This window comes from Triturus cristatus, chromosome 10 (assembly GCF_964204655.1).
Source record: "Triturus cristatus chromosome 10, aTriCri1.1, whole genome shotgun sequence".
In the NCBI taxonomy this organism is placed as follows: domain Eukaryota; kingdom Metazoa; phylum Chordata; class Amphibia; order Caudata; family Salamandridae; genus Triturus; species Triturus cristatus.
This window is the reverse complement of record NC_140593.1, coordinates 280739348-280767013: the sequence shown is the minus strand read 5'-3', so window position 1 is coordinate 280767013 and position 27666 is coordinate 280739348. Positions and strand designations below refer to the sequence as shown.

Genomic DNA, 27666 nt, shown 5'->3' with positions numbered 1-27666 from the left:
GGGAGACAGAGGGAGGGAGACAGAGAGGGAGAGAGGGAGGGAGACAGAGGGAGGGAGACAGAGGGAGACAGAGATGGAGACAGAGAGGGAGACAGAGGGCGACAGACAGAGGGAGACAGACAGAGGGAGGAGGGCGACAGAGGGAGGGAGACAGACAGAGGGAGGGAGGGAGGGAGACAGAGGGAGGGAGACAGACAGAGGGAGACAGACAGAGGGAGTGAGACAGAGAGAGAGGGAAAACGTGGGAGACAGAGAGAGAGGGAGACAGAGGGAGGGAGACAGAGGGAGACAGAGGGAGGGAGTCCAGGTTAGACAGAGGGAGGGAGAGTAGACAGGGGGAGGGAGAGGGAGACAGAGAGAGGGAGACAGATAGAGGGAGACAGAGGGATGGAGACAGAGGGACGGAGACAGAGGGACGGAGACAGAGGACGACAGACAGAGGGAGACAGAGGGAAGGAGACAGACAGAGGGAGACAGACAGAGGGAGGAGGGTGACAGATGGAGGGAGACAGATGGCGGGAGACAGAGGGAGGGAGACAGACAGAGGGAGGGAGACAGAGGGAGGGAGACAGCGAGAGAGGGTGACAGCGAGAGAGGGAGACAGAGAGAGAGGGAGACAGGGAGACAGAGGGAGACAGACAGAGGGAGAGAGAGAGAGGGCGACAGAAGGAGGGAGACAGAGGGAGGGAGACAGAGGGAAGGAGACAGAGGAACGGAGACAGAGGGATGGAGACAGAGAGAGGGAGACAGAGGGTGACAGACAGAGGGAGGGAGACAGAGGGAGGAGGGAGACAGAGGGATGGGGACAGATGGAGGGAGACAGATGGAGGGAGACAGATGGAGGGAGACAGAGGGAGGGAGACAGATGGAGGGAGACATATGGAGGGAGACAGATGGAGGGAGAAAGAGGGAGGGAGACAGACAAGAGGGAGACAGACGGAGACAGGCAGAGGGAGGGAGACAGAGGGAGAGAGGGAGGGAGACAGAGGGAGACAGAGAGAGAGGGAGGGGACAGAGAGAGGGAGACAGACAGAGTGAGGGAGACAGAGGGAGATAGAGGGAGAGAGAGAGAGAGAGAGAGAGAGAGAGAGAGAGAGAGGGAGAGAGAGAGAGAGAGAGGGGGGGTAGACAGAGAGAGGGAGGGAGACAGAGAGAGAGGGGGTAGACAGAGAGAGGGAGGGAGACAGACAGACAGAGATAGAGACAGAGACAGACTGAGACAGGGACAGACAGAGACAGATAGAGGCAGAGACATGGACAGGGGCAGACAGATAGAGGCAGAGACGGACAGAGACAGAAAGACAGAGAGGGAGACAGAGGGAGGGAGACAGCGACAAACAGGGACAGACAGACAGATAGAGGCAGAGAAAGGGACAGGGACAGACAGAGGCAGAGACGGAGACAGAGAGGGAGACAGAGAGGGAGACGGAGAGGGAGATGGAGAGGGAGAGGGAGAGGGAGACGGAGAGGGAGACGGAGATGGAGACGGAGGGAGAGAGAGAGAGGGAGACAGAGGGTGACAGAGGGAGGGAGACAGAGGGAGGGAGAGAGAGGGACGGAGAAAGAGAGAGGGAGACAGAGGGAGACAGAGAGAGAGGGAGACAGAGGGAGGGAGGCAGAGGGAGACAGAGGGAGGGAGACAGACAGAGGGAGACAGACAGAGGGAGGGAGACAGAGGGAGGGAGACAGAGGGAGGGAGAGAGGGAAGGAGAGAGAGGGAGAGGGAGAGAGAGAGAGAGAGGGGGAGACAGAGAGAGAGGGAGACAGAGGGAGAGAGACAGAGGGAGGGAGACAGAGGAAGGGAGACAGACAGAGGGAGACAGAGAGAGGGAGACAGACAGAGGGAGAAAGAGGGAGAGCAAGAGGGAGACAGAGGGAGGGAGGAAGGGAGGGAGACAGAGGGAGGAGAGCAAGAGGGAGACAGAGGGAGGGAGGGAGGGAGGGAGACAGAGGGAGGGAGACAGAAGGACGGAGACAGAGGAAGGGAGACAGAGGGACAGAAACAGAGGGAGACAGAGGGAGACAGAGAGTGGGAGGCAAAGGGCAACAGACAGAGGGAGACAGACAGAGGGAGGGAGACAGACAGAGGATGACAGAGGGAGACACACAGAGGGAGGAGGGTGACAGAGGGAGGGAGACTGATAGAGGGAGACAGAGGGAGGTAGCCAGACAGAGGGAGACAGAGGGAGGTAGACAGACAGGGAGAGAGATGGAGGGAGACAGAGAGAGGAAGACAGTTAGAGAGAGAGAGGGAATCAGACAGAGTGGGTGAGACAGAGGTAGACAGAGAGAGGGAGAGAGGGAAGGAGAGAGAGAGAGAGGGAGAGAGAGAGGGAGAGAGAGAGAGAGAGAGACAGAGAGAGAGAGAGGTGGAGAGAGAGAGAGAAGGAGGAAGACAGAGAGAGGGAGGGAGAGATAGAGAGAGGGAGAGAGACAGGGAGAGAGAGAGAGAGAGATGTGTGTGTATGCCGGGTCTGGTGGCTCAGTGGACGAAGGCATCCGCTGCAGGGGCCTGTGTTCAACCTCATGGTCTCAAATGCACCATTTGCCCACTTTTATTTAAAAATTTCTTTCCGGGGGAGAACCCCCACCAAACCCTCCTTAAGTGGGTTGAGCTCGCTTGCTACGCTCGCTTGCTGCACTGCCTTACTGTGTCCCAAAATGATGCATCTCCAAAAAGTGTGTCACCAACATGAAAAGTTTGGAAAGCTGTGTGATAAGGTGTAAATTATAAATCAACATATTGTTTTCCTACAGATATCATTTGAAGATGTTGATCTCTCACAGGCCTTTGCACTGACATTTGAGAGTGAGCGATAAGGTTTGTGGGCAAGTAGTATTTTTCACAAAACAAACTGTCTGCAGAAGTGTAACTTGATGGAAATGTGATGCAGTGATTTCTACATACCCCAAATAATTTTCCATACAGTAGTCCAAAGGCAGGCCAAATGCACCCAGTGATCACAGAAGCAATGAAGCACACAATAAGGTAAAACCACTCTGGTTTGTTCCAACCAAGAACTGTGGTAAAAGGCACCTCAGGAAGGTTGTCCTGCGAAGACAAAAGGTTCAAAAGAATGTTTTAAATCTGCAAGTAATGACATACTGTCTAACAACAGTTATGACGTCATATGCATCACAAAGGAAAATTGCCTCATTAGAAGTCTTTAGTGATAGTCAGCACTTACCATATATTTTTGTGTGGCATTTTTATAATCATATTCACCATAGGATAACAATGAGATGTTATTGTTAATTAAAAAATGCTCAAATCTCACACTGGATCTAAACCCTCTAATTTATACATTAAATATAAGTCACAATTTTTCGAAATAAGAAAACTATATTATATACTATAAGAATATTTGTATATTTAAATGTCTATATTTTAAAAATAGATAAAACAGCAATACTCCATATCTAATAACCTCAGAGCTGACCATCCACACTAGTGGTTAGCCATTACACTTCTTTTGGATTCAAGTCTCAATTAATGGCATAAACAAGAGAAAAAGCTATTGGAGCTGTGACTAGTGCTGCATTATAAGAAGAGTGCAATAGCAGTCCTATTTTAAATTGGATTTGAAAGGGATCTCCTTGACCTTGGAACAGACCACTTAGCTTCGGGCCATGACAAACCAAGTTGGCTAACAAAAAAGAGAGAGGCACACAACCAATTTGGGAAAAACAAAAGAGGTAATGTCGAAAGTATTGTGTCCAACATGTGAATGAGTCAAGTTGAACTGTCTATCAACTGTTTAGAAATATACTCAGTTGCAAGATTTGAAAGCTGTGAGTAGCACTTTTTTTCTTGAATGGAACTCTATGAGTTGGATGGTTCAAGGTATTAATATGTCATAAAGTGTGAGATATTCTGCGGCATACTGTGAGATATACTGTTGTCTGTGATGAAAGTTAGGACTAGCAGTTAGAGGAGGGTAGAACTCCTGATGTTTCACCCTGTGGAATTTCACAGAGCTAAATAAAAACTCCAGCGGGCGGCCTTTCGGCATGATGTGCTGTTGAGCAGATTTTGAGAACCAGAAGCTTGTCCCACACTCTAAAATCAGAGGGAATGATACCAATCTGTGCCCCAGAGGGGCAGAATTTAACGCCCACCCCTACAAGCAGTAAAGTGTCTAAGAGATCTGGAAACTGTATAACTCTGGGCCTACAGTCTCAAGTTATTCTGACTGTGAATAGGATCTATGGTACAACAATGTCACTTTGTGAGTAGATGCCTGAGGCACAAGGGAGCAGTTAGAGTCTCAAGACTGTGCTCCTTCTAATGCAATGCAGTGCGTATATTCAAGCCAGAGAGGTAAACTCCGCTCACTGAGTTTGCGGGATTTGGGCTCTCTGCGCTCCGCGGAAGAGCACGGAATTCCTGAATTCTGCCACTCAGGCGCGAAGAGTAGGTTTTTTTTTCCATTTGCGAGCTCGAGTTTTCTTTTGGCTCTTAACTACAAGTGCCAAGAGTCTTGGGCTGCTTGCGAGTGTGCGCAAGACTTCCCACACCACTAGTGAGCTCCCACAAAAGTTTGCTCCTATTTGCACGGCTTCCGGCTGCGATGGCGGTCGCAAACAGTGCGGTTGAGCAGCTTTTCAACATGAGAATGCAGCTGAGAGGCATTTGGAGTGGATTTTCTTCTCAAACTATCCATTGGAGCTGGGTTTTTTTGTGCAAGAAGCCTTTTTTTAAAACATTCATTTTTTCAAACCAGAAGGAAGTGTCCCAGAGACTCCAACTTCCTGTTCTTGTCCAACAGGCTCCTCCCAGTCCTTTGTCCCTCTCCTGATCACTTTTCATTAAGATTTGGAGGTAAAAATATCACTCTACTTGTCTGCTGCATATATACCATTGGATTTAAGGGCGTTGTTTTTGAGATATCACAAGTAAGTTGAAAAAGTTGTGTATAAAGGTGATGTATGTTTGATTTGGGGCATGCACCTGGATTTATTTATTCAATTTTTAAAATGTATTGTGGTGGGTGGTCTGCAGTTTTAGTAGGGGCCAAGTTCTTGTTTGCATTTAATTTTTCTTCTGTTGTGAAGGAAAAATGTTGCACAGTTTACAAAATTTTCTCTGCAATATTGATTTAGTCTGCCAATGTGCTTTCCGTCCGGTAGGCCCTGTACTATTCATGGGTGCATGAAATAACTGTTTCTGTGGTGTCTGTAGAATTCAAACATCATTTAGGCCATGAATGACACTGGATTCAAATACAAAATGTGTTTTTTAGTGGTATTTCATGTTTTTTTTCTTGCAAACAGTGTATAGGTGGGGTAATGGCTTTGGAAGATATGTGTTGCTGTGAACACTTTTAGCCCTGTTAATTTTAATGTTGGCATTGCTGAACTAATGCTGTGCTCTCTGTGTTACCATGCCTCTTTTATTTGGCCAGTGTGTGTTTGTTTGCCATATGCCACCAAGTGCCTTTGTTGTTCCCCGTGCCATGTGGCAAGGGGTCATTTTATATAGTCAGTGTCTGCCGTAGTCCTACATGTGTTCTTTGTTTTATAGGCCTCCTGCTTATTGTTGCGACTATGTGGTGTGTGTCTTGTATGTTTGTGGCCATGCCTCCTTGCCCAGTGTTAGTTGTTGTTGATGACCATGTGGCACTGACTGGCAGCCATTTTGGGCGTTCAACCAGTGTGGCACTTTTCCATAGGGTTGCATTGATGGTTTACAATTATAGCAGTTTAATAAATCAATTTGCTTGCGGATATTTTCACTTATCTTTAATTGGTTTTTTTATTTTTAGAATTTTATTTTTTTATTTTTATTTTTTATTTTTAGAATGTTGTTAATTTTAATTTGTTAAAAAAATGATATATTTTTGAAATATATATATACTTTATTTTTTTATTCACATTTTCTAGTTTAAATTTTTTACTTGTCATTTTTAATTGTATTTTTTATAACGCTCAACATTTTTTTCTTCAGAAAATTTTAAATTTTCTTGATCGTAATTTTTTTAATTTAGTTCTTTTTATATTGATCTAATTTTTTTCCTATTTTCCTAACATCTGGCCTCAACCGCACAACTGAAATAGCAGCATTAATTGTCTAAGGATTATTCCACTGTCACCTACACCTCCCTGATTCAATCAATCAATCAATCAATCAAACACATTTATAGAGCGCACTACTCACCCGCAAGGGTCTCAAGGTGCTGTGAGGGGGGGGGTGCTGCTACTGCTCGAAGAGCCAGGTCTTGAGTTGCTTCCTGAAGGAGAGATGGTCCTGGATCAGTCGGAGGTGGGTGGGGAGGGAGTTCCACGTCTTGGCAGCCAGGTAGGAGAAGGATCTTCCTCCGGTGGTGGTTCTGCGAATCCGTGGGATGGTGGCGATGGCGAGGCTGGTGGACCTGAGCTGTCGGGTGGGTGTGTAGAACGTGAGGCGGCTGTTGAGGTATATGGGGCCCATGTCATGGAGAGCTTTGTGAGCATGAGTGAGGAGCCTGAACGTAATCCTTTTGCTGACGGGGAGCCAGTGCAGGTCTCTCAGGTGGGCAGAGATGTGGCTGTGTCGGGGGATGTCCAGGATGAGTTGTGCAGAAGCGTTCTGTATGTGCTGGAGTCTTTTCTGTAGTTTGGCTGTGGTTCCAGCGTAGAGGGCGTTCCCGTAGTCCAGTCAGCTGGTGACGAGGGCCTGGGTGACTGTTTTTCTGGTTTCGGTGGGGATCCACCGGAAGATCTTTCGGAGCATGCGCAGGGTGTTGAAACATGATGACGAGACGGTGTTGACTTGCTTGGTCATCGTGAGGGAGGAGTCCAGGATGAACCCCAGGTTGCGTGCGTGGTCCGTGGGCTTGGGTGCCGTGCCCAGAGCAGGGGGCCACCAGGAGTCGTCCCAGGTGGAGTGGGATGGTCCGAGGATGAGGACTACCGTCTTGTCTGAGTTCAGTTTCAGACGGCTGAGCTTCATCCATTCCGCGACGTCTTTCATTCCGTCCTGGAGGCTGGCCCTGGCGGTGGTGGGGTCGTTCGTGAGGGAGAGGATCAGCTGGGTGTTGTCAGCGTAGGAAATGATGTTTAGGTTGTGTTGGCGTGCGATGGCTGCGAGGGGGCTCATGTAGACATTGAAGAGGGTGGGGCTGAGCGAGGAGCCTTGGGGTACGCCGCAGATGATCTTGGTGGCCGCTGAGCGGAAGGGAGGTAGGCGGACTCTCTGAGTTCTGTCGAAGAGGAAGGAGGTGATCCATTCCAGGGCCATTCCTTGGATCCCGGCGTGATGGAGGCGGTTTGTTAGGGTGCAGTGGCAGACTGTGTCGAATGCGGCCGATAGGTCGAGGAGGATGAGGGCAGCAGTTTCCCAGTTGTCGAGCAGGGACCTGATGTCGGCGGTGGCTGCGATGAGGGCGGTCTCGGTGCTGTGGTTTGCTCGGAATCCGGACTGTGATGGGTCGAGGGAGACGTTTGTCTCAAGGAAGGCGGTTAGCTGCTTGTTGACGGTCTTCTCGATGACTTTAGCGGGGAAAGGGAGGAGCGAGATGGGGCGGAAGTTCTTGAGGTCCATGGGGTCCGCAGTGGGTTTCTTTAGGAGGGCGCTGATCTCTGCATGCTTCCAGCTCTCCGGAAAGGTGGCAGATGCGAAGGAGTTGTTAATGATGTTCCGGAGTTGGGGTGCGAAGATGGAGTCGGCTTTGTTAAAGATGTGGTGTGGACAGGGGTCGGCTGGGGAGCTGGAGTGGATGGTGTTCATCACGTGGGTGGTGTCTTCAGTGCTGACGGAGGTCCAGGCATGGAGGGTGGTGGTGGGGGGTGTTGGATCGGTGGTTGGGTGAGTGGTCTGGGCGCCAAAGCTGTTGTGTATGTCGGCGATCTTGCGGTGGAAGAATGAGGCGAGTGCGTCGCAGAGGTCTTGCGAGGGCGTGATGTCGTTGTTGCTGGCGCTGGGGTTGGAGAGCTCTTTAACGATGCTGAAGAGTTCCTTGCTGTTGTGGGTGTTGTTGTCTAGTCGTTCTCTGAATGCTGTCCTTTTGGTGGTGCGGATCAGCTGGTGGTGTTTGCGGATGGCGTTCTTGAGGGCTGTCATGTTTTCTGTTGACTGGTCGTGGCGCCAGGCTTTCTCGAGGGTACGGCAGGATTTCTTGGAGTCTTTAAGGTCGTTTGTGAACCACAAATTTTTCTTGCTGCCGGGTCCGCTGGGAGGATTCTTCAGTGGTGCAAGGGCATCGGCGCAGTTGGTGAGCCACAGTGTGAGGTTACGGGCTGCTTCGTTGGAGTCTGTAGTGTTGGCAGGAGGATTTTGGCTCAGGGAAGTGGTGAGCTGGGCAGTGGTGATCTTGCTCCAGCATCTTCAGGGAGCCTGTTGCGGGTGGTGGTGGGTCGTGGTTTTCCTGAACTTGAAGTGGACACATCCAACGTTGATGCACATAGAGCAAAAAGTTACATCTGTATGTTGTTAATGTTGCTCTTTCTGATCCTTCCTGAGTGTACTGCACACAATGAAAATATATGTGGGTGTGGTTTTGCGACTGAATAGTTAGACTGTATTATTGCCAGGTCACCACACTAAATGATCTTGTTTGCTTGTACTGCAACTTGAACTGCAACAATGCAATGTTTCACTGATGTTCTTTTTGCTTGTTTGCTTTTAGGTGAACAAGAGAAAAGACATCACCCACAGTACTGCCATACAGAAGGCCTGTGCATGACGTGACGCGTGACTGACTACGCAACACAGTCATCTCTTCAGCTTGTTGTGAAGCTAAGTGTCACTGCCAATTGACAGCTTCAGGATGGCCCCAAAGAAAGGTGTTGCCAAGAAAGTGGCTAGTGGGGAGGAGAAGCAGATAACCACCATTGGTGTGGTGACTGCTAACTTTTTTAGTAAAGTTGTGCCTGCCACATCGGCTTCCCGTGAGCAAGCTGAGAGCAGCATTCCTGAATCAAGAGCACCAACCCCCAACCTAAGCCCAGGAACTTGTCTGTCAGTGAGGCAGCCAGTGCAATCATGTCAATGCTGACGAGTAGTGATGTTGAATTAAATTGGTCCCTTTCACAAAGTAGTACATAGGCCTGGACAGTGAACTCTGCTCTGTTTGTGAAGTTTGAGGAGTTTTTCCCACTCCACAGTGCTCGAGGAATTCCGAAAAACTCCACTCCGCATATTGGAGCCGTGTATTCTCCTCGCTCACACTTGCAAACAGTAAGTTATCTAGTGTGAGAGAGGAAAATCCAATGCAAGACCACTTCCTACAAAGATTTCTCAACACAAGTGGTCGCCTCTTGGCTACCGCTCACATTGAGTAACAGTGTGAACAGAGTGCGATAACGACCTCTGCCACTTGCAGAACTCCACATAGCTTGGCAGAGTTTTTTGTCACTTCGCGGAGTTAGCAGAATTCTGTGGAAAAAAAGTTCCAGAAAGATTCAGATTTATGGAAGGGGATGAAGAGGAGGATGATGATGATGAGGTGCTCATGGTGGAAGGTGACACAGAGGAATCTGACATTGTCATTCAACCAGCTCCAAGGGATGTGGCACAGGTAGCACTACCACCAGCTCCAATATTTGCAAAACCCAGCTAAGACCTTCACCAACCCCTGCCTCAGGAGAAGCAGAAAGGCAATTGACAACATGCCCACCTACCTACAGTTCTTCTTCAGGCATTGGCAGTGGCACAGTAAAAAAGTATTTCTTCCTAGTTTTGGATTTGTTACAGTTAGCAAAGAGGGGGAGCACAGTGCAGTATGCACCATTTGCCACACAAATGTTCGTAAAGGTAAGCCTCATACACATTATGGTACTGGAGGCCAGACGACCCATATGACAAAAAACACATAATCAAGTGGGAGGAGCACCTTAAAAAATTGCTGAACATGGTCATGGTGGTGGGGAGAGCCCGGGAACATCAGATACAAGTCCAATCATGGTGGAAGGTGATAATGAAGAAGAAGAAGGTGACATCTTCACATAAAGCAGCCCTATCCCCAGCAGTGTGCCAGAAGATTCACTCACCTTAGCAACTTCATAATGGCACTAGAAGACTCAGAGTGAGATGGAGACACCACAGCATACAGTGACTGCCCCACCACCATCATGCACATTGAGTCTCCTACTAGCATCTACTTCTCAAATGACGCCTGTGTCAGTGCCCCAAGAAAAGAAGAAAATCTAGGCTAAAAATGTAACTATCATGGACATGTTTAGGCAGGAGGGGCCCTACGTGTGGAACCACCCAACCACACGTTTTGTACAGTGGGAAGCTGTCAAAAATGTTAGCGCTGGATTCTTAGAATTTGTGGCAGCCATCTGCCCAAAATGGAAGGTACCAGGTAAGACCTATTTTGCCAGAGTGGCTGTTCCAGTGCTGCATCACCATGTGCGGCACTTGGTTGGACAAGCTTTGCAGCAAAGTGTTGTTCACACCAATCAGCTGACGACAGACATGTGGACCAGTTTTCAGGCAACTGGATCTCTTTTGCAGGGAAAAAGCAAAAGATATCCTCAGGTCTTGACTCTGAAGAACATTTTAAGAGCATTCGGCGGCATGCAAAAGTGGCCATGTTCGCAATGGAGAAATTACATACAGCTGTAAACATCTTGGTGGAATTTAACAGCAAGGTGTATGAATGGCTTCGACCCAGAGGTCTTAGATTTATTGCCACGGACAATGGCCATGTCAGATGGAGGCTAATTCAGGGTCCTATGTTTGGCCCATTGCATCAACCTGATGGTGCAAGACTTCCTCAAAAAGGAAGACAATGTCAGCAACATACTGACCACCTGCAGAAGAACTTGCACTAATTTCAGCCATTCTTTTGCAAAGCCTAGAAGCAGCTGCAGATTATTCACCATAATAATAGAGCACCAGTTGAAGCCCTGATACAGGAGGTTCCAACACATTGGCACTCCACCTTTTACATGTTGCAACATTTGTTTGACAGTACAAACAGATCAATGACTATGTCATTCAAAGAGGAGGGGATGCAGTAGGGAACGTTATGACCATGGATGCAGACAAATGGAGCCTAGTAAAAAAAGCCTGACAGAGATGCTACTCCCTTTTGAGGTTTTCACACAGAAGTTAGCAAGGAGGACAGTACGATGGACCAAGCAATCCCATTGTTGGATTGCCACAAGACCAGGTAAAGAAGGTTTCTGAAAGGTTCGCCCCAGCATGCGTGAATGGAGACACAGAAGCACATGCCTTGGTTAAGACCTTAGTCCTTCACTTGGCTTCTAATATAAGGTTGCAACATGACCTCATGATATAGTCCAAAGAGTACATCTCTGTCCACTGTACAAACAAAATCTGCCAACTTTAATTCCTTTTTTCGAAGGTGATGTTTTAAAATACAAGATGTGAATTGTAGAGCAACCCGGAAACTTGGAAGAAGATTGGCTGGAACCTCTAGTCCCACCCTGCAGTTCTGGGGTTCCAGAGAAGGCAGTCTAGTTTAACAGCAGCTATCAACAAAAACAACCGCAACAACAGCAACAGAAGGACCGGACCCAACCTCTTCATTGTATTGGTTTCAATTGGCAGGGCTGGATTCCAGTGCAGAGGCAATGGAAAAACAGTTTGAGCTAGTGGCTGCACTAAGAACCATCCACAGGATGTTCCATGAGTATCTGGATGATCCAAAAGAGTTCGATGTTGATCAAAATCCATTGATGTATTGGTATGGTAAGATGTGCCACAGGCTTTATCCTTTGCTGATGACATACAAATAATTTTGTCTATCGAAAAGGACATAGAGGCCTCTGCCACCAATTTTAACAACTGCATATGCAGGCTGTGGCCACCTCGATGGTAACAAATTACCTCCAACTTAATGAGGTCTTGATCTTTGGCAATCAACAATTTATTTGGACCCATTCTTGGTGTCCAGAAAAGCTTGGGCAATGTCCTAGCCCTGCTGACTCTGCTAAGAATCTTGGCATTCTGGTTGACAACAATCTGTCCTTTCATCTTCAGGTCAACAGGACAGTTTCATCCTGTTTTAGCGTAATTAAGACTCTAAGGAGGATGTTTCCATTTATTTATTTCCCTGCATGTAAACAAGTGGCTGTAGCACTGATTATGTTCAAGATGGATCATTGCAATGTGCTTTACCTTGACATTAATAAGACAGCCATCGACAAGTTGCAGCTTGTCCAGAATGCTGCAGCAACTCGTATTGGACCTTCCTAAATATCATTCAGTCCTGCTGCTATTCAGAAATTGCATTGGCTCTCTGCCACTAAACAAATTGCCTTCAAGGCCTTATGCATTGTTCATAAGGCACTTCACAATTTATGCCCTGAGGGAGTTTAGCATCTCTTTCAATGGTATGTTCCTTCTAGACAGCTGCGTTCTGCTGGAAAAAATCTGTTGGTTATTCCTAGGTTTCGAAGGGCGAGTTGTGGAGGGAGAGCCTTTGCTTTGGTGACATTGGGAACAATGCCTGCCTCCGTTGCATGCTTATTGCCTTACGCCTATCCCTTTTTGCATCACTTAGCACTAGAAGGTCTGCCCCATAAAAGACTGCCTGACAATACCAGATTCCAAAGTGTTGCCTGCATCAAAGATGATTGACTATCTAATTCCTAAACTACCCACGCTTGGATTGGAAGAGGTAACTTCAACTATTGCAACAGTGAGTGACTGATTGCTTCAGTGATGATTTAAGTTGATTGATGATTCATGTGGTGGCAGACAGTGAGGGAGGGTGTTGAACTGTTATGTGGGAACTGGCCTGAGATGACTGATTTGCAATGTTTGGGGTCTGAGGGGTGGGCGCTCTTATTTTTTCCCTTAGGTGATCAGTTCTTTCACACTTAGCCAGATTTGATTGCAGGGAGTTCTCCTTTTTTTCAGTTTTTTCAGAGACCAGAACAATCACTTTAGTTAACAAACAAAAACCTATGCAAAATACTGCAATTCTGTTTCTCTACTTGTTCTTCAACAGCAGTGCACTCCACACCTATCTTGCTCGGGTCATCATGATTCATGAAAATGATGACTGGTCTGGGACGACGTTACTCGAAGTCAGGAGGAGGACCATAGAAGAACTCAGGACAAGAGCTGCAGGACTAACTCATCAACAGCTAGAAGCAAGAAGTTTCTTCAACTTTGACTTCAGTTCAAAGGTAAACCAAGAGTCAGAGGCCTAGTACTCAGCTATGTGGAATAGAGAGAGGTGCGTTTATGAAATGCTGCTGTGTGTGTGTGTGTGTGTATGCACGTGTGCGTGTGTGTGTGTGTGTTGGACTTGTGCAAAAGTGAAACTCTGAGCCCTCATCCTGTTTTTTTTGCTCTGCCTCTGAGTTTTCTTGAAACACTCCTCATGAACCTTACCTCCCTTCTGTCCTTCTCCTTGACTCTAAAATACAGTTTCTCTTTTACAGTCCACCGGCCTTCTTCTAGTCTCCTTCATGAACGAAAGGTGAAAGGTAGCTGAGCACAACAAAACCACTGGTACCTACCGGACCAGTGCAGACAGGCTCCAAAGAGTGGACATTCCTGAGGAGAATGCAGATGCACCACCCAATTTTGCATTACAGTATAATTGTTTTAAACAACTATAAAAACTAAGAGAAGTGGTTGGGTGGGTTCTCCCCCCAACCTAGAAGACAGAATATTTAGATATCTGATAACTTGGGCCTCGGGGCAGAAGGACTGTTTTCAATGAATCTATCTGCAATCTGTCATACTCATTCCATTGTTTCCTTCAAAAACAGATTGATGGCGAATTTTGTGCTGCTGCGTATTGCCCAGATGAATGTTGTCCTTGTATTGTAGTGTTTGTTTTTGTCAAATCTTTCACCAAATCCCCTTACCCATCCGTTCATCAAACCCCTAAGCCTCTTCCCCAGAGCTGTGTGATTTTATTTATTGAACTGTGGCTTAAATTACACCATCAATGGATCACACACTTGGTGGGGCGGCTGTGGAGAAAGCAACACCAATTTACTGTAGAATCTTCTAAACAGTAGCCCACACCAGCCCATTACCAACATGCACATTAGAAATGATACATATTTTGATATAGAATGAACATCAGTTGACTTGTCAGCATCATCATTCAGGCCTTGTGTTGCCTAACCTTAAAAACCTAACCTAAGCTTCTCCACTCCAGACTTTGAATCAATTGTTTATAACTTGAGGATTTCACAAATAGATTAAATAGTACTGCTAGCTCCACATTACCCAAAACTTACTAGAATTGCTATTTTTCCTTTTTTCAAACAATCAGGCATTTTCATTGTGTCATCACATAGTACTTAGGTGGTATCAATTCTCTGTGAATCTTTGATAAATATATAACCAACTAACTCAGTCTTTCTACTTCAATTTAGTTGCCCACGATGGATAATAAATCAATCATTCAGATCAATCCTCCAGGTTGGGCTCACCTGGGTGGAACCGGAAGTGGGACCTCGCTTGTCAAGTTGTGATGCCTTCCCTGTTATTGCTGCATGTATATTCAGGTAAGACAACTAGTATGGATTGAATTTCACTTAGTGTGAAAGTAACTAGCTGCTACTGTTGTTTATCTAGATAGTTGTACACAATATAGGTCATCATGGCAGCATTCCCCTTAATGGTCAAGATAGTTAGAGAAGTAAAAGTCTAGACTCTATAACTAAGTGGTACACTCTCTCTTAATTTACAAGCACAGAAACAGGCTGTGTGAAACTACTTAAAGGCAGCCGTGCAAAGTAAAATAAGCTACTTCAGGCATAAAGTTAGATTGAATAAAATAGTTTTCCCCTTTATTTATTTACAAAGAAACCCACCCTCTCCACCCAAACAACATGCCCACCCCTCTCCTCAAATACAACTGACCCAAGCCCCAAAACTCAAAATTTCCAAGAAAAAGTATCTCCAGTCCCAACTCCCTTTCTACCCTCTTCACCCAGCCCCAAAAAACAAAAATCCCTCTCACCAAAACAAGATTTTTTAGAAAGGGCAAGTAGAGGCCATTATGGATGTCGGTCCAGAGCTGGTACAGGCTCTGCTCCCTCTTGGTGAGCCAGCTCTCGATGGTGTCCAGCCACTGCAGGATGCGGTGCAGCAATGGCCATCCAGCACAGGCATTGGGATGGCCCAGAGACTGAGGGGGCCCGGCTATACTGAGGCCCAGCTGTTTCTGCTCCCTAGCCTGGTGCCGCCCCCTCCCCTACTTAATGGCGGCCGCTGAGTGGTCGCGCCGCTGGCCCGCCAAAGGCATGCCTAAGGCAAGCCAGTCTGCCCCCGTCCGCGACCTGACTGTTGCCAGCGCCAGGAACCCTGGATCTCCGGGACCCTGCAGTTACAACTCCACTGCACTGCACGCACTCAACCCCTGAAGACACACCGACTCGAACGATCCTCGCCTAACACCACCCACGGACCATTCTCTTGCAGACTCTGCCACAGATCCTTCACCATCGACACAACCACCACTACCACCAAAGGCCCGCATGGCGCATGCACCACCGAGACCCTGACCTGTGTTCTCCTCAAAGTGCGCCCCTTCAATGACACGCCGTAGAAATCTGGGACCTAATGGACACTCTCTCGCCCAATGTCGCTTTGCTCACGGAAACTTGGACCAACGCCACCTCTGGCCCTGACATTGCCACTGCCATTCCTGATGGCTACAAGATCCAGAGAAAGGACCACCCAGGAGGACGACTCGCCTTTGCACACAAGACCCCCCTCCGACTTTCCACATCCAGCACGAGCGACCCCCACTCCAGCACAGAACACCTCCACTTCCAGATCCAGACCAGCCCCAGGACGACGCTACGTGGCACCCTCATCTACAGACTGCCAGGACCTTGTGCACAGTCCACAACCACCATCACCAAGATCGCCGCACCCCACGCCATCACCTCCGCGGACTACATTCTACTCGGAGACCTGAACTTCCACCTCATCAATAGCAAAGACCCTGACTCCACCACTCTCCTCGGCAACCTCGCCAACCTCGGACTGAAGCAGCTAGTCAACACGCCCACTCACAAAGCGTGTCACACCCTCAATCCTATCTTCGCAGGAGGGACAAACATCCGCTTCAGCCACACCACCCAGCCCCTCTGGATGGACCACCACTGCGTCCACTTCACCTACAACACCATCACCGCACCCAAGGCCCCCCACGCCTACCGAAAATGAACTGGAGCAAGGTCACAAAGGAACACCTCAACGCCACTCTCCTCCAAGACCCCCCCAATCCCAATGACCGACTCCAATGCCACAGCCGCGGAACTACACCGATGGATCTCCTGCTGTGCCGACAAGCTCGCACCCCTCCGCCGCTCTGCCAAACAACACCCCCTGAAGGCCGCCTGGTTCACCACAGAACTAGAAGAAGCCAGACGCTCCTACAGATGCCTAGAGAAAAGCTGGCGTAACCAGAAAACTACAGAAGCACGAAACAACCCAAGGACGCCCTGAAGGAATACCACCAGCGCCTCAGAGACACCAAACGGAGCTTTATAAGAGACAAGTTCCAGACCAACGCTACCAACGCCAAGGAACTGTTTAATGTCATACAGCAGTTTGCAAAAACCCCCTGCGAAGCCACGGACGTCACACCCTCCCAGGAACTCTGCGACAAGCTCAGCTCCTACATTCATCTGAAGATCAAGGCCCTCTATGACAACTTCAGTGAACAGACGCCGGACACCACCACCCCCACGCCACCAAGCCTACCCTCATGACCTCGGATTCCGCCACCGCAGAACTCATCTTCGCTACCATGAAGAAAACCCACTCAGGAGCACCTATGGACCATTGCCCACCGCACATATTCCACAGAGCAGCCGCCGCCATCGCACCCGAATTACAATGAACCATCAACGCCTCCTTCAGGTCCGGCATCTTCCCAGATGTTTGGAAGCGGGCGGAGGTTAAACCCCTCCTCAAGAAGCCCACGGCCGACCCTACTGACCTGAAAAACTACTGGCCCTTCTCTCTCCTCCCCTTCGCAGCCAAAGTAACTGAGAGACTCGCAAACTCCCAACTGACTGCCTTTATAGAGCCGAACACCATCCTGGATGCCTCCCAGTCTGGATTCCACAGCAAACACAGCACCAAGACCGCCCTCCTCGCCACCACCGGCGACATCCGCATGCTACTCGACCTAGGACACACCGCAGCCCTCATCCTTCTCAACCTCTCCCCAGCCTTCAACACCGTTTCTCATCGCGATGCTCATAGCAAGACTCCACGACGCTGGAATACAAGGAGCGGCCCTCACTGGATCCAATCCTTTCTCTCCAACCGAACCCAGAGGATCAGACTCCCTCCCTTCCTCTCCGAACCCACCAATATCTACTGCAGAGTACCCCAAGGATCATCGCTCAGCCCCACGCTCTTCAACATCTACATGGCCCCCCTCACCGGCATCATCAGACAGCACGGACTCAGCATCGTATCCTACGCCGACGACACCTAGCTCATCCACTCACTCATGAAAAATCCCGAGGAACCAGACTGAGCTTCCTGGAAGGAATGAAGAACGTGGCAGCCTGGATGAAAGACAGCTGCTTGAAACTCAACTCAGAGAAGACCGAGGTCCTCATCCTCGGACCCTGCACCTCCACCTGGGACAACACTTGGTGGCCCACCGCCCTCGGGAATCCACCCACTCCTACAGACCACACATGAAACCTGGGTATCATCTTCGACTCCTCCCTTTCCATGAACCACCAGATCAACGCCGTTGCCTCCAGCAGCTTCAACTGGCTGCGCATCCTCCGTAAGACATTCAAATGGATCCCCCCCGACTGCAGAAAGACCTTCATCCACACACCCCTAACCAGCAGACTGGACTACGGCAACGCCCTCTATGCAGGAATCAACAAAACCCTTCTACACAAACTTCAAACCATCCAGAATACCGCTGTCAGACTCATCCTCGGGACACCGCGCCACAAACACATGACCAAACACCTACGAGACCTCCACTGCCTCCCCGTCGAGAAAAGGATCACCTTCAAACTCCTCACCCATGCCTACAAATCCCTCAACAACTCCGGACCCAAATACGTCAATGAGAGATTATCCTTCCACGTACCCAAAAGGAACCTTCGCTCCACCGACTTCGCCCTGGCAGAGGTCCCCCGCACATGCAGAAACTGAGCAGGTGGAAGAGCTTCCTCCTACATCGCGGCTAAGACCTGGAACGAACTCCCTATGAACATCAGACGCTCCCAGACCCTGCACACATTCAAGAAGGACCTCAAGACCTGACTCTTCACCTGATCCGGAGCTGCTCCCCCCCAGCGCCTTGAGACCCTCACGGGTGAGTAGCATGCTTTACAAACCCCTGATTGATTGATTGATTGATTGATTGAGCTGTTGAGCATTCATTTCCTTCTCCTCCTCTTCCTCGTCCAGGACCACCAGTCGCCGGTATTCCAGCTGGATGAGCTCCAGCCTCTGCTGTCACAAACGGGCCGCTATCTCTTGCCTGGTAAGTGGTCCAGTTGGACCAGCAGGAACAGTTATTTTGAAGAAAAATAGACCATTTGTAAATCAGGCTCTGTGCAAACAATTGTTTTAAATTACTGGGTGGCACAGTAACAGTACATTGCTGGTCCCCTAGGGCCATTGGAATTTATTTGGTGTGATTATGATTAGGTGAGTCACAAGGCCAATTTTTTGTTTTACCCACATATGTTGCAAAACAAAAAACACTGACTCTGTGGCAGAAACGTATTAAGAGGCAGAGAATAAGATCACAGGATTAAAAATAGAGATTTGATTAATTTTATTCTTCTAAAGTCTTTTCAAGTTACTAGAGTCAGACACTTAGAGTTTAAAAATAAATTACTTCTCATTAATGAGTACGGCATTATGCCTTATATGGAGTACAAGTTGTGTGTGGTGCTAAAATAATGACACCATGCTCATTGCTAGCCTAGGCTAGTTTGCTACTATCTGCAGCTGTAGTTGACAATTATCTACTTTTAATTCCAATGGCCTTGTTCTTCGCCAAATGCATTTCTCTTTCTACCCTGTCTCCAAAGAGGCAGTTGAATAATAAATAATATACTCTGTCACACACCTCATTTACGAAAATGCAGATATTAGTATATTATCCTGTTTACCGTAAGCAGACACTGAGGAAAATTAATCTAATGGACTGCATTACAGGTAAAGGAATGGGCTGTATAGATTTTATTTGGCACATTCATCACAGTGTATTACATATGCAGCACTTGACATCAAATCATGCACTTACTCCCACTTTACTCTATGGCCTCTACCGACACCACTAATTTCTAACAAATTCATTTGCTGGGTAGTAACCAAGGGAAGGGGTAAGGTTTAGGAATTAGACAAGTAGGGTAGATCTTTTTTGATATATAATGGAGGGGCCACTACACTGATCATTTATCCATCATCTTTGGCTTCTTCAGCCATGATACAATTTTAAAGGAAACAAGTGTAAAATAAATCTGTTGTCAACAACCATGAAAAATACTCTGGAATCACTTCCATGGGTATCGAATTAAATGTAGCACATGCCAAGAATGCATTTTCCAATTTGGAAGGCTGGGACTGAAGACCTTTGGAAAAATAAAGGAGTACGGCACTAACAGGTGACTGAGTGAGCGAAGGAACAACACACCTTGTGTGTTCGTTTTGCAATGCATTGAAAACATTGTAAATGCTGCATTAACTGAAGCAGACACACATTACACAGCCAACACTGCAGTCACAAATTGATTGACCCATACTACACTTCGGTCAAAGATGGGTAAGATAGATCTGGCTCACTTAACAAATACAGCGCGTCAAGGGAGTGGGACAAAGAATACAAATAAATAATCCCCATTTAGAAATATAGCTTTGAATGATATTGATAACCCTACATAAACCAAGTAAGCAAAGTAGGTGAGCAGCAAGTTCCTCATGAGAAGAAGAGCTGCCTTGCTTATTCACAGACACAAGGATTAAGCTTTACTTTCTCCCAACCAGTCTTTCACCAAAATTACCAATCCATCATCCACCCATTCAATAGCAACCCTTTCTTCAAACCATCCTTTCGCACATCCATCCCTTTATCCACTCGCGTACCCATTCACCCACCCACCCTTTCACTCATTTACCTTTTCCTTTCTTTTAAGTTATCTTCCATTCTTTCATGTCTCCCTCAAGCCATCAATGCGTATTATGTAAGATTTTGCTGAGTTGCAGATAGAAGAGGCCACAATAATAATAACTCAACTATCGATGTGTCTGGTAATGCTGGGGGGGTTCATTTCACGGTAATATTTGATGACGACGAGAAATGCCATGGCAATAGCTAGGGAGCATAGTATTTGCAAGAAATTATTTGACTTACCAGTGCCCATCCCTACTGCCACTTCTCCCCCTCCAACTGACCCGTCTCCTACTGCAACGACATTGGAGCCTGCATCACCGATGTTCTGTGTGGCTAGAATAAAGCATTACACATAATTTAGATGCCAGATAAGCAACCCCATATACAACTACAATGCAGCACTACAGCTCAGTTAGCATGTCAGTATCTTCCAAATATCACTCTTGGAATTTGATTGGTTGGTTCACAAAGTTAAACAAGCCAGGCATGAAATATGGTGTTGGATGGCATATGCAAGGGGAGTGCGACCTCATATTGTCTTTCTAGTCAAGCTGCCCTGTCATGGGAAACTGCTGGAGTACTGTAACTATAAATGAATGAGCCTTCAGCACACTACATGGGGGGTGGCCCATGATGACCATGGCCACAGTCTTGTGAAATGAACTGCGTTAGAGCTAGGCATAAGCAGGAAAAGGAAAGCCTTCACAACAAACATACATGGTGATTTTTATTTATAACACTAGCTTACTTGGACCAGCTATCCAAGTCTTCACAATAGACAGCACCAAGATTCCAATACCCAAAGATTCTACCCTAAGAAGTCTACAACAATCATAAAAGGACCTACTGGGATCAGCAGAGTCCTCAGCAGCGGCGCTGGTGGTTGGCGCCAGCTGACCAGCTTCTTCGAGACCCTCAAAAACGTCCCTCTTCTTGTCCTTGGGTGCTGATGAAAGAAATTAGGAAGATAAATAAAAATAGATCAGTGATTCGGTTAATAATCTCCAGAAAATGTTTTATGAAAAGCAAATGTAGTCGCTAAAACAGATCACCTATAGTACTATTAGTTTCGACTCAAGTCTACCGACTGTTGTTAAATCCATGTTCCAGATTTCCTTCAGAAAAACTACATTTGGAACTAGTGATTTGCAGTGAATGATCTTTTAGTCTATCTATTCACATTTCTCAACACTCTTGATGAGCCAACTCAGTCTCCCTTTTTTACAATGAATAGATGTATACTTCACATCAGTGTGAATGCAATTAAATAACCTGGAACTGTGCGAGCTACATAAACAAAGTCGCAGAGAGAACGGGTTACTTAGTGATTCACCATCGTGACAGGAGAACAGTCTGAAACGGCTTTTTAATTAATCAGCTAAAGTGAGCGCCTGATGAGTGCGATTAAGTAGCGTTAAGCTACTGCCTAGCAGAAACTAGAAACTGGATCACACAATAATATACCATCGTAAACTAAAGATAACTTACCTCTGAGTGGAAGCAGTACGCTATTCAGAAAAAATATGCATTGTGGAGCACAAACACAACATATAATTAATACTCACCCAGCCCCGGAATCTTCACACCTAGCAGATCCTGTTCCTGGTCCAGAATGTCTGCCCAGTGGTGGTTCAGCTGCTGGGTGGTGCGCTGAACCTGGCTGGTGCACCACACACACCGGTGCACCATCCACCAGCATCGCCAATGCTCCCGCAGGGGGTAGCTGTTATCGGGCCTGCTGCCAGAATAGAGGGGAGGTGGCACTGCACAAAAAAAAAACTAGTGCTGCCACAAGTCCTCTCCAAAGATTGCTCAGGGGCTGCACACCTGGGTGGCGGCGCCGCCATCAAGGAAGTTGTCCCTCTGCCATGGCGCTGAGTGGGGTAGAAATAGGAAGGAAAAGGAAGGGAAGGCAAAGAAGAAAAAAATAAGGAAAAAAGGGAAAATAAAGTCAAAAAGTCACAAAAACATGAAAAAATCTACCCAAAAAAGTAAAGTACAGAAACACAAAGACACACATTTTTATAAAAAATTAAAATTAGGGGTAGAAAAAAAATTAAAATTAGGGGTAGAAAATTAATAAAGGAGGAGGATAAGAAAGAATAAATACCAATAAAATTTAGGCCTAGCAACATAACAGAGAGCAGAAAAACAAGATGGCCGCCCCATGCGGACTGCGTGGTACTGTTCATGCATGATTAAGAATGCAAGACTACATTCGGAGCCAAGTAGTGCTGTTTACACATGAGTTTGGAGCACACGGACGCACTCCATGTTTCCAACGCAATGCAAAGGGGTGCGCCGGCAAACTCTACCCGCAAGTGGAACTCCGCGGAGTGCAGCAGAGTTTTTTCTGACTCAGTGGAATTCCGCATAGTAGGACTCCGCGAACTCCACCTACCCCTACATTTATTCATTTGTAAACATGTAGCGCAATGGCATCAAAAAAATAAATGTCTACTATAAATCCAAATTCTGCTGAACTGATAACATAAATGTGCTCTCTACAGCTATCTGATACCTTAAAGACAGTTATTTAACTTATTTTCTCAATGAATTGTACAGATTTTCTTTTATAAAACACAATCTTAAACCATACCTTCCCCAATGTTAAATATATTGTCTTTTTAGTTTTTATGTTCAATGTTTGTTAAAAAAGTATGCCTTTTGTCTTGCTCTACCAAAATATGTAAAATATCCTGGTTTTCATAGATAATATAAATAAGTGAGGGACAGATACAAGAAAACATTGCTTCCCTCTGAATATTTCTTAGCATCCCATCAGAGGGCAGAAATTACAGGTTGCTTCAGAAAGATGGGCTGTCAATTCACTGATTGATATCTCATCTCTACGCACAAATGGTTAAAAAGACAGTAAACCTCAGCTAATAATAACTGGCTAATTTCAGGGATTTTTAACTTTTATGAACTTGAATTAACAATAACTGTTTTCATATATTTTTCTTTGAAAATAGAAAAGCATGTTTTATCATTGGAAGTGGCGATTTATCCAGCCGTTGGTCAAATAGTGCATAATTCCTGCTAGTTACTCGGCAGCTGGTAAAATAATAAATAAGCCCTATTATTCAATCAGCGGCTGGCTAAATAGCTGAAACTTCATTGTTTAACAAGTTGCAGGCTAAATAGCATAGATGATTTACTATTTGACCAGCAGCCAGATAACTAGTGTGATGGAATTCTTTATTTAGCATGACATGAAGAAAAGTGGGACTCCAGGAAATGGTACGGTGGTTGCCATCTTGCAATGGGATGCAGCATGTGTGAAGCATTTGAAAATAAGTGCACATACCAATGTACAGATGTAAAATCAATTTGAAATAAAACGTTTATGTTCATATTAAAATAAGAAATGTAGGTATCACACTTCTGTTTCAGGACTTCAAGATATGGCACACAAATATTTAGTGCTGTAGTTTAGAAGTATTTGGGAGCTGCAAAGATGAATGAGTTTGGTTTGGAAGCATGATAAATAAATGTTTTTCCACTTATAAGACTATGTTTTTTTTAATGTCATGATCTTCCTTTCCGTGATTCTTGAGGACTAGGCTCGTTTTGGGCTTCTCAAGTAGGTCCTTGTGCTGATTTTGGGTTTTTGATAAGGAGAACTGTGCTTGCTTAGTATTTCAGACCTGGAAACATAGCAGCAGTCAACAAGCAGCAGCAAACAGGGAATTCAGAAAGCTAGGTGGTATCTGGGCCACAGAGAGTGGGCCACGTGCAGTAGGCAGTTGGTGTTTGGGGGCACAGTGCTGTGGGACACTTGCAGGAGGTAAATTGAGTAACATACAGTAATGGCGTTTCTGTGGAACAGGGGAAGTGAAAGGAGACAGGTAAGCAATGCATCAGGGTAATTCACAGGGGAAATGTCTATTCACTCAGCTACTAGCTAAATAAACACAGACTTCAGCAGAATAAGTTTCTAGTATATATGCTTCTTGGCCCCATGTCACGAGTGGCCCCCTTCTACCACCAGGTATCCGGGAAAAGAGGCTGGGGGTCAGGGAGGGTGGAAAGGAGGATGAGGGAGACAAATGTAAAAAATAATTAGCTTACCTGCTGCCCTCCACCATCGCGTCACGTTCATCTGCTACTCTCCTCTTCCGGAAGAAAAGGAGAAAGAGGGAGACAACTGTAATAAATAAAAAACGAACTTACCTTCTGCCCTCCACCATCGCATTGTGCTCGTCTGCTCCTCTACTCTTTCAAAGGCACAGGCTCCCAGCCTGCCCTGCGGCCAATCCTGAAACTGCTCTCATGCATGAGAGCAGTTTCAGGATTGGCCGGAGCACCCTCAATGTTTGCCCCAGGACAGACTGGGAGTATGTGCCTGCTCTCTCTAATTTCACTGCGCAATGCAATTTGGCCGGCATGAGAAGTCTGGCCAAACTGTCATGCCCAGTGAAGGGAGTTCACATACTACTCCCCTCAGTGCCTGTCGTCACTGTGGGCTTGCCCCCAAGACTCAGCACTAGGAAAATAAAAGATAATAAAACGGGTTTTAAACCTGTTTTATTATCATTCTATTTTCATGTTTCGGAGGGTGCTGGCAGGGGGCGATGCTCCTCCACCATAGCGGTGGAGCTGCCCCTATCTAACACACTGATGTTTTAGTCACCCACCCAATAAATATTTGGAATGGGAGGTTTGGTTTTAACACGCCAAGCAGTGCTTTAATTGGGCAAGTCCATTCTCTATTGGGCTCTCATTTCTATCATTGATAGTGCTGTCCCAGCAAAAAAAATCTAGAAATCCCAAAACAATCTGAGTGACAGGAATGGAGGCTGCAACTGATTAATGTCACTGTGGAAGGAGGCTGGGGGAGGAGTGGGACCAGTAGGGGAAGGATAAATACAAGGGTCATCAAGTGGAACACAAAGAGGGACTGGATGTCCATAACTATGAGGACCAGGACAAGAAGAATCAGGCCCAGGTAGACCTAATCCACAAGGACAAGAGTTACCATTGCCAAAGTGAACCAGGACTAAATAGACAAGGAGGCACAAGACAAGTAAAAATAAGGCTAGGAGTGCTGGCACCATGGTGAGAAGGATCAGGAGGGCCAGGAGAATGTGGAACAGAGTATCAGGACCCAATAGGCGAGGGCCCAATGTCACAGAAGGACCATGGGTAGAAGTAACAGAGAGCCTGGGACCATAATAATGAGGGGGGGCTGGGAAGACCTGAGAGCACTGACCAGGACCAGAGGAATGAGGCTGATGAAGGCCAGAAGTAGTGGACCCAGGTGGCTAAGGCCAAAAAGGACCAGTACTGTGAGATCAATGAAAGGAAGGACCAGAGACAAGAAGATGAATGCAATAGAGATCACATCAAGAAGGGCAATGGGCTGCAAAGACCAAAAATAGAAAGGAACCTGGATCAGCCAGACCAGGAGGAATATAATAAAACAGGAAGTCCAGCCCCCAGTGGGACCCAGATCAGAAGGTTGACATGGGTCAGACCCAGGGGTACCCTTTACCAGGGTGATAAGGACTACGTGAACCAGAGTGACCTGCAACATGGGAATTAGAAGAACCAGTGCCACTCGTATGAGAAAGACCATACCCATGATAGAGGGGAGATGGGTCAAATGGAGAAGAACAAGGTGGAACAGTCAAACTAGGGGACCAGGAGGATTAGTAAGACTAGGATGGTGCAGGAGGACCAGGAGACTAGGAGGGCTAGGAAAACAAAGGCCAGTTGATCTAAGTGAGAAATTGGGTTGTTAGTTGAGTGGGATTTTAAACCTGCTCAAGCAACAGCCAAAATCGTAGGCAGGGTAAACCACAAGAGTCACTAAATTAACCTTACTTAACCCTCTAGTAGCATGGCACAAAAGCAATCACGCTTAAATTAAAGGCAATGTGTAAAGTATTTATGAGCACACTAACAGTAGTAAAGCGAAAACACAACACTAGAAATACCAATTCAGAAAAATGGGGTACATTTTAATAAATTATTCGAAACCAAAGCAACAAAACTCTGTCTGTAGAACCAGAGTTATGATTTTTTTAAAGTTTAAGGTAATACAATCGAGCCTAAAAGATCAAAGCACCAAGTGCAGACATCTGGTTGCGCGAGTCCTGGTAAAAGTCGAAAAATATTACTGACCGTGATAAAGCTTGAGTCGGATACAATCAGTGAATTGGGTGCGGTTGGTGTTTACCTTTGGACTTCAAAGAAATGTTGAAGAAAATGTCTCTGCGGAGGTTGAGGTTCAGAGGGGCAAGGTGCAGGCAGCTTCGGAGGAGGAGACGTAATCATCGGGTAGTGTGTTTGGACTTAGTTTCGCTTTTGAAGTAAAAAATCTACAGAGATATGAGGCTGTGTCCAAAAAGAGCTCTGGAGAGAAGTCAAGTTGATCGATGATGCACCTTGGGTGGATAGATGAGCAGATTGTTCTTTTTTTTCACTCAGTTTTCAGAACAGGTTTAGATAAGAATTTGCTAAGTTCGAAATTTGGGCTTTTGACTATCTGGGCACCTTTGGCCCTACCGCCTAGGGTCCAGGAGTGGGGGAGCACCACTTGGGGGTATAGAACTCACTTAAGCTGGGCCCAGGTGTGAGTTCAAGATGTTTGGAGCTCTTTCTGTTCCTGAGGCTCTGATCAGGAGGCCAGTCAGACAGCCTTTGGAGTCACCTTTGTAGTCCTGGGTTTAAGTAGGAGGGAAGGCCTCTGAGTGTTCAAGGCAGTCTCCAGGCAGCAAAGCAGTCCTTCCAGGGACAGCAGAGCAGCCTCATGGAGTACACAGCCAGCCACAGAAGCAGGCAGTCCTCTGAGTGTCCTTTTGCAGGCCCTGACAATGAACTCAAGACTAGGTCTGAGGATCCTATTCTTATGCAGAGTCCTTTTTGTGAAGGTAGGGCATAGCCCATTCAGTTGCCAAATGGGGCTGTGCTCAGCTCCAACCCAACAGCATGCCAGTGTATGGCCCATCCAGCACGCCTAATTCCTCTATTGTATGGCTGTCCGGGAGGAATGAACCATGTTCAACTACCAACTACATCCAGTCATGTGACCCAGAACTAGGCTGCAGGTACCAAACAGCAGATAGGGCAGGAGATTTCCAACATTCTAAAACTGGCATTTTTAAAAATGTAACTTAAAAATAGGGCTGGGAAGAACTCGTGGAGTTTCATTCTGCAAAATTCCATTAAGTTACCTAAAAGCTCATAGAGATTCCACAGAGGTCTGCGAGCGGCAGATTTCGGTACATCGCACTGTTTGCGCTGATTTTTAGAGCCGGGAGCTTGTCCCTCATAGTAAAATCAGTGTGAACACCATCACACAGCATGCCAGAGAGCACTGCTTCTTTCTGCCACTTTAGTAGTTTTTCACCCAAGCGACCGCTTTCTCAACATTAACAATATCGACCTGTCCCGACCGCCCACGTTGAGAAATCTTGCTGTGAGTTTCGCCCACCCCTAGTTATATTGCCATGTCGAACTAGCAGTTTACAACTGCATTCAGATTGCAATGGCAGGCCTGGGACATGTGTAAGTGGCTACTTAAGTGGGTGGCACAAAAAGTGCTTCAGGCCCACCAGTATTATTTAATTTACACGCCTTGAGTATATGCTATACTACTTTACTAGACACATATAAG

General features: G+C 46.7%; 1 protein-coding gene across 1 annotated transcript in view; it reads right to left on the bottom strand.

Moving 5' to 3' along the window:
- The window catches only part of LOC146789325 (ATP-dependent translocase ABCB1-like), a 1722143-nt gene that overhangs the window by 472407 nt on the left and 1222070 nt on the right, over positions 1–27666 (bottom strand). The window contains exon 18 of the mRNA XM_085631119.1: positions 2909–3052. Coding sequence (XP_085487245.1) covers positions 2909–3052 — 144 coding nt within the window. The remainder of the gene's footprint in view (positions 1–2908; positions 3053–27666) is intronic.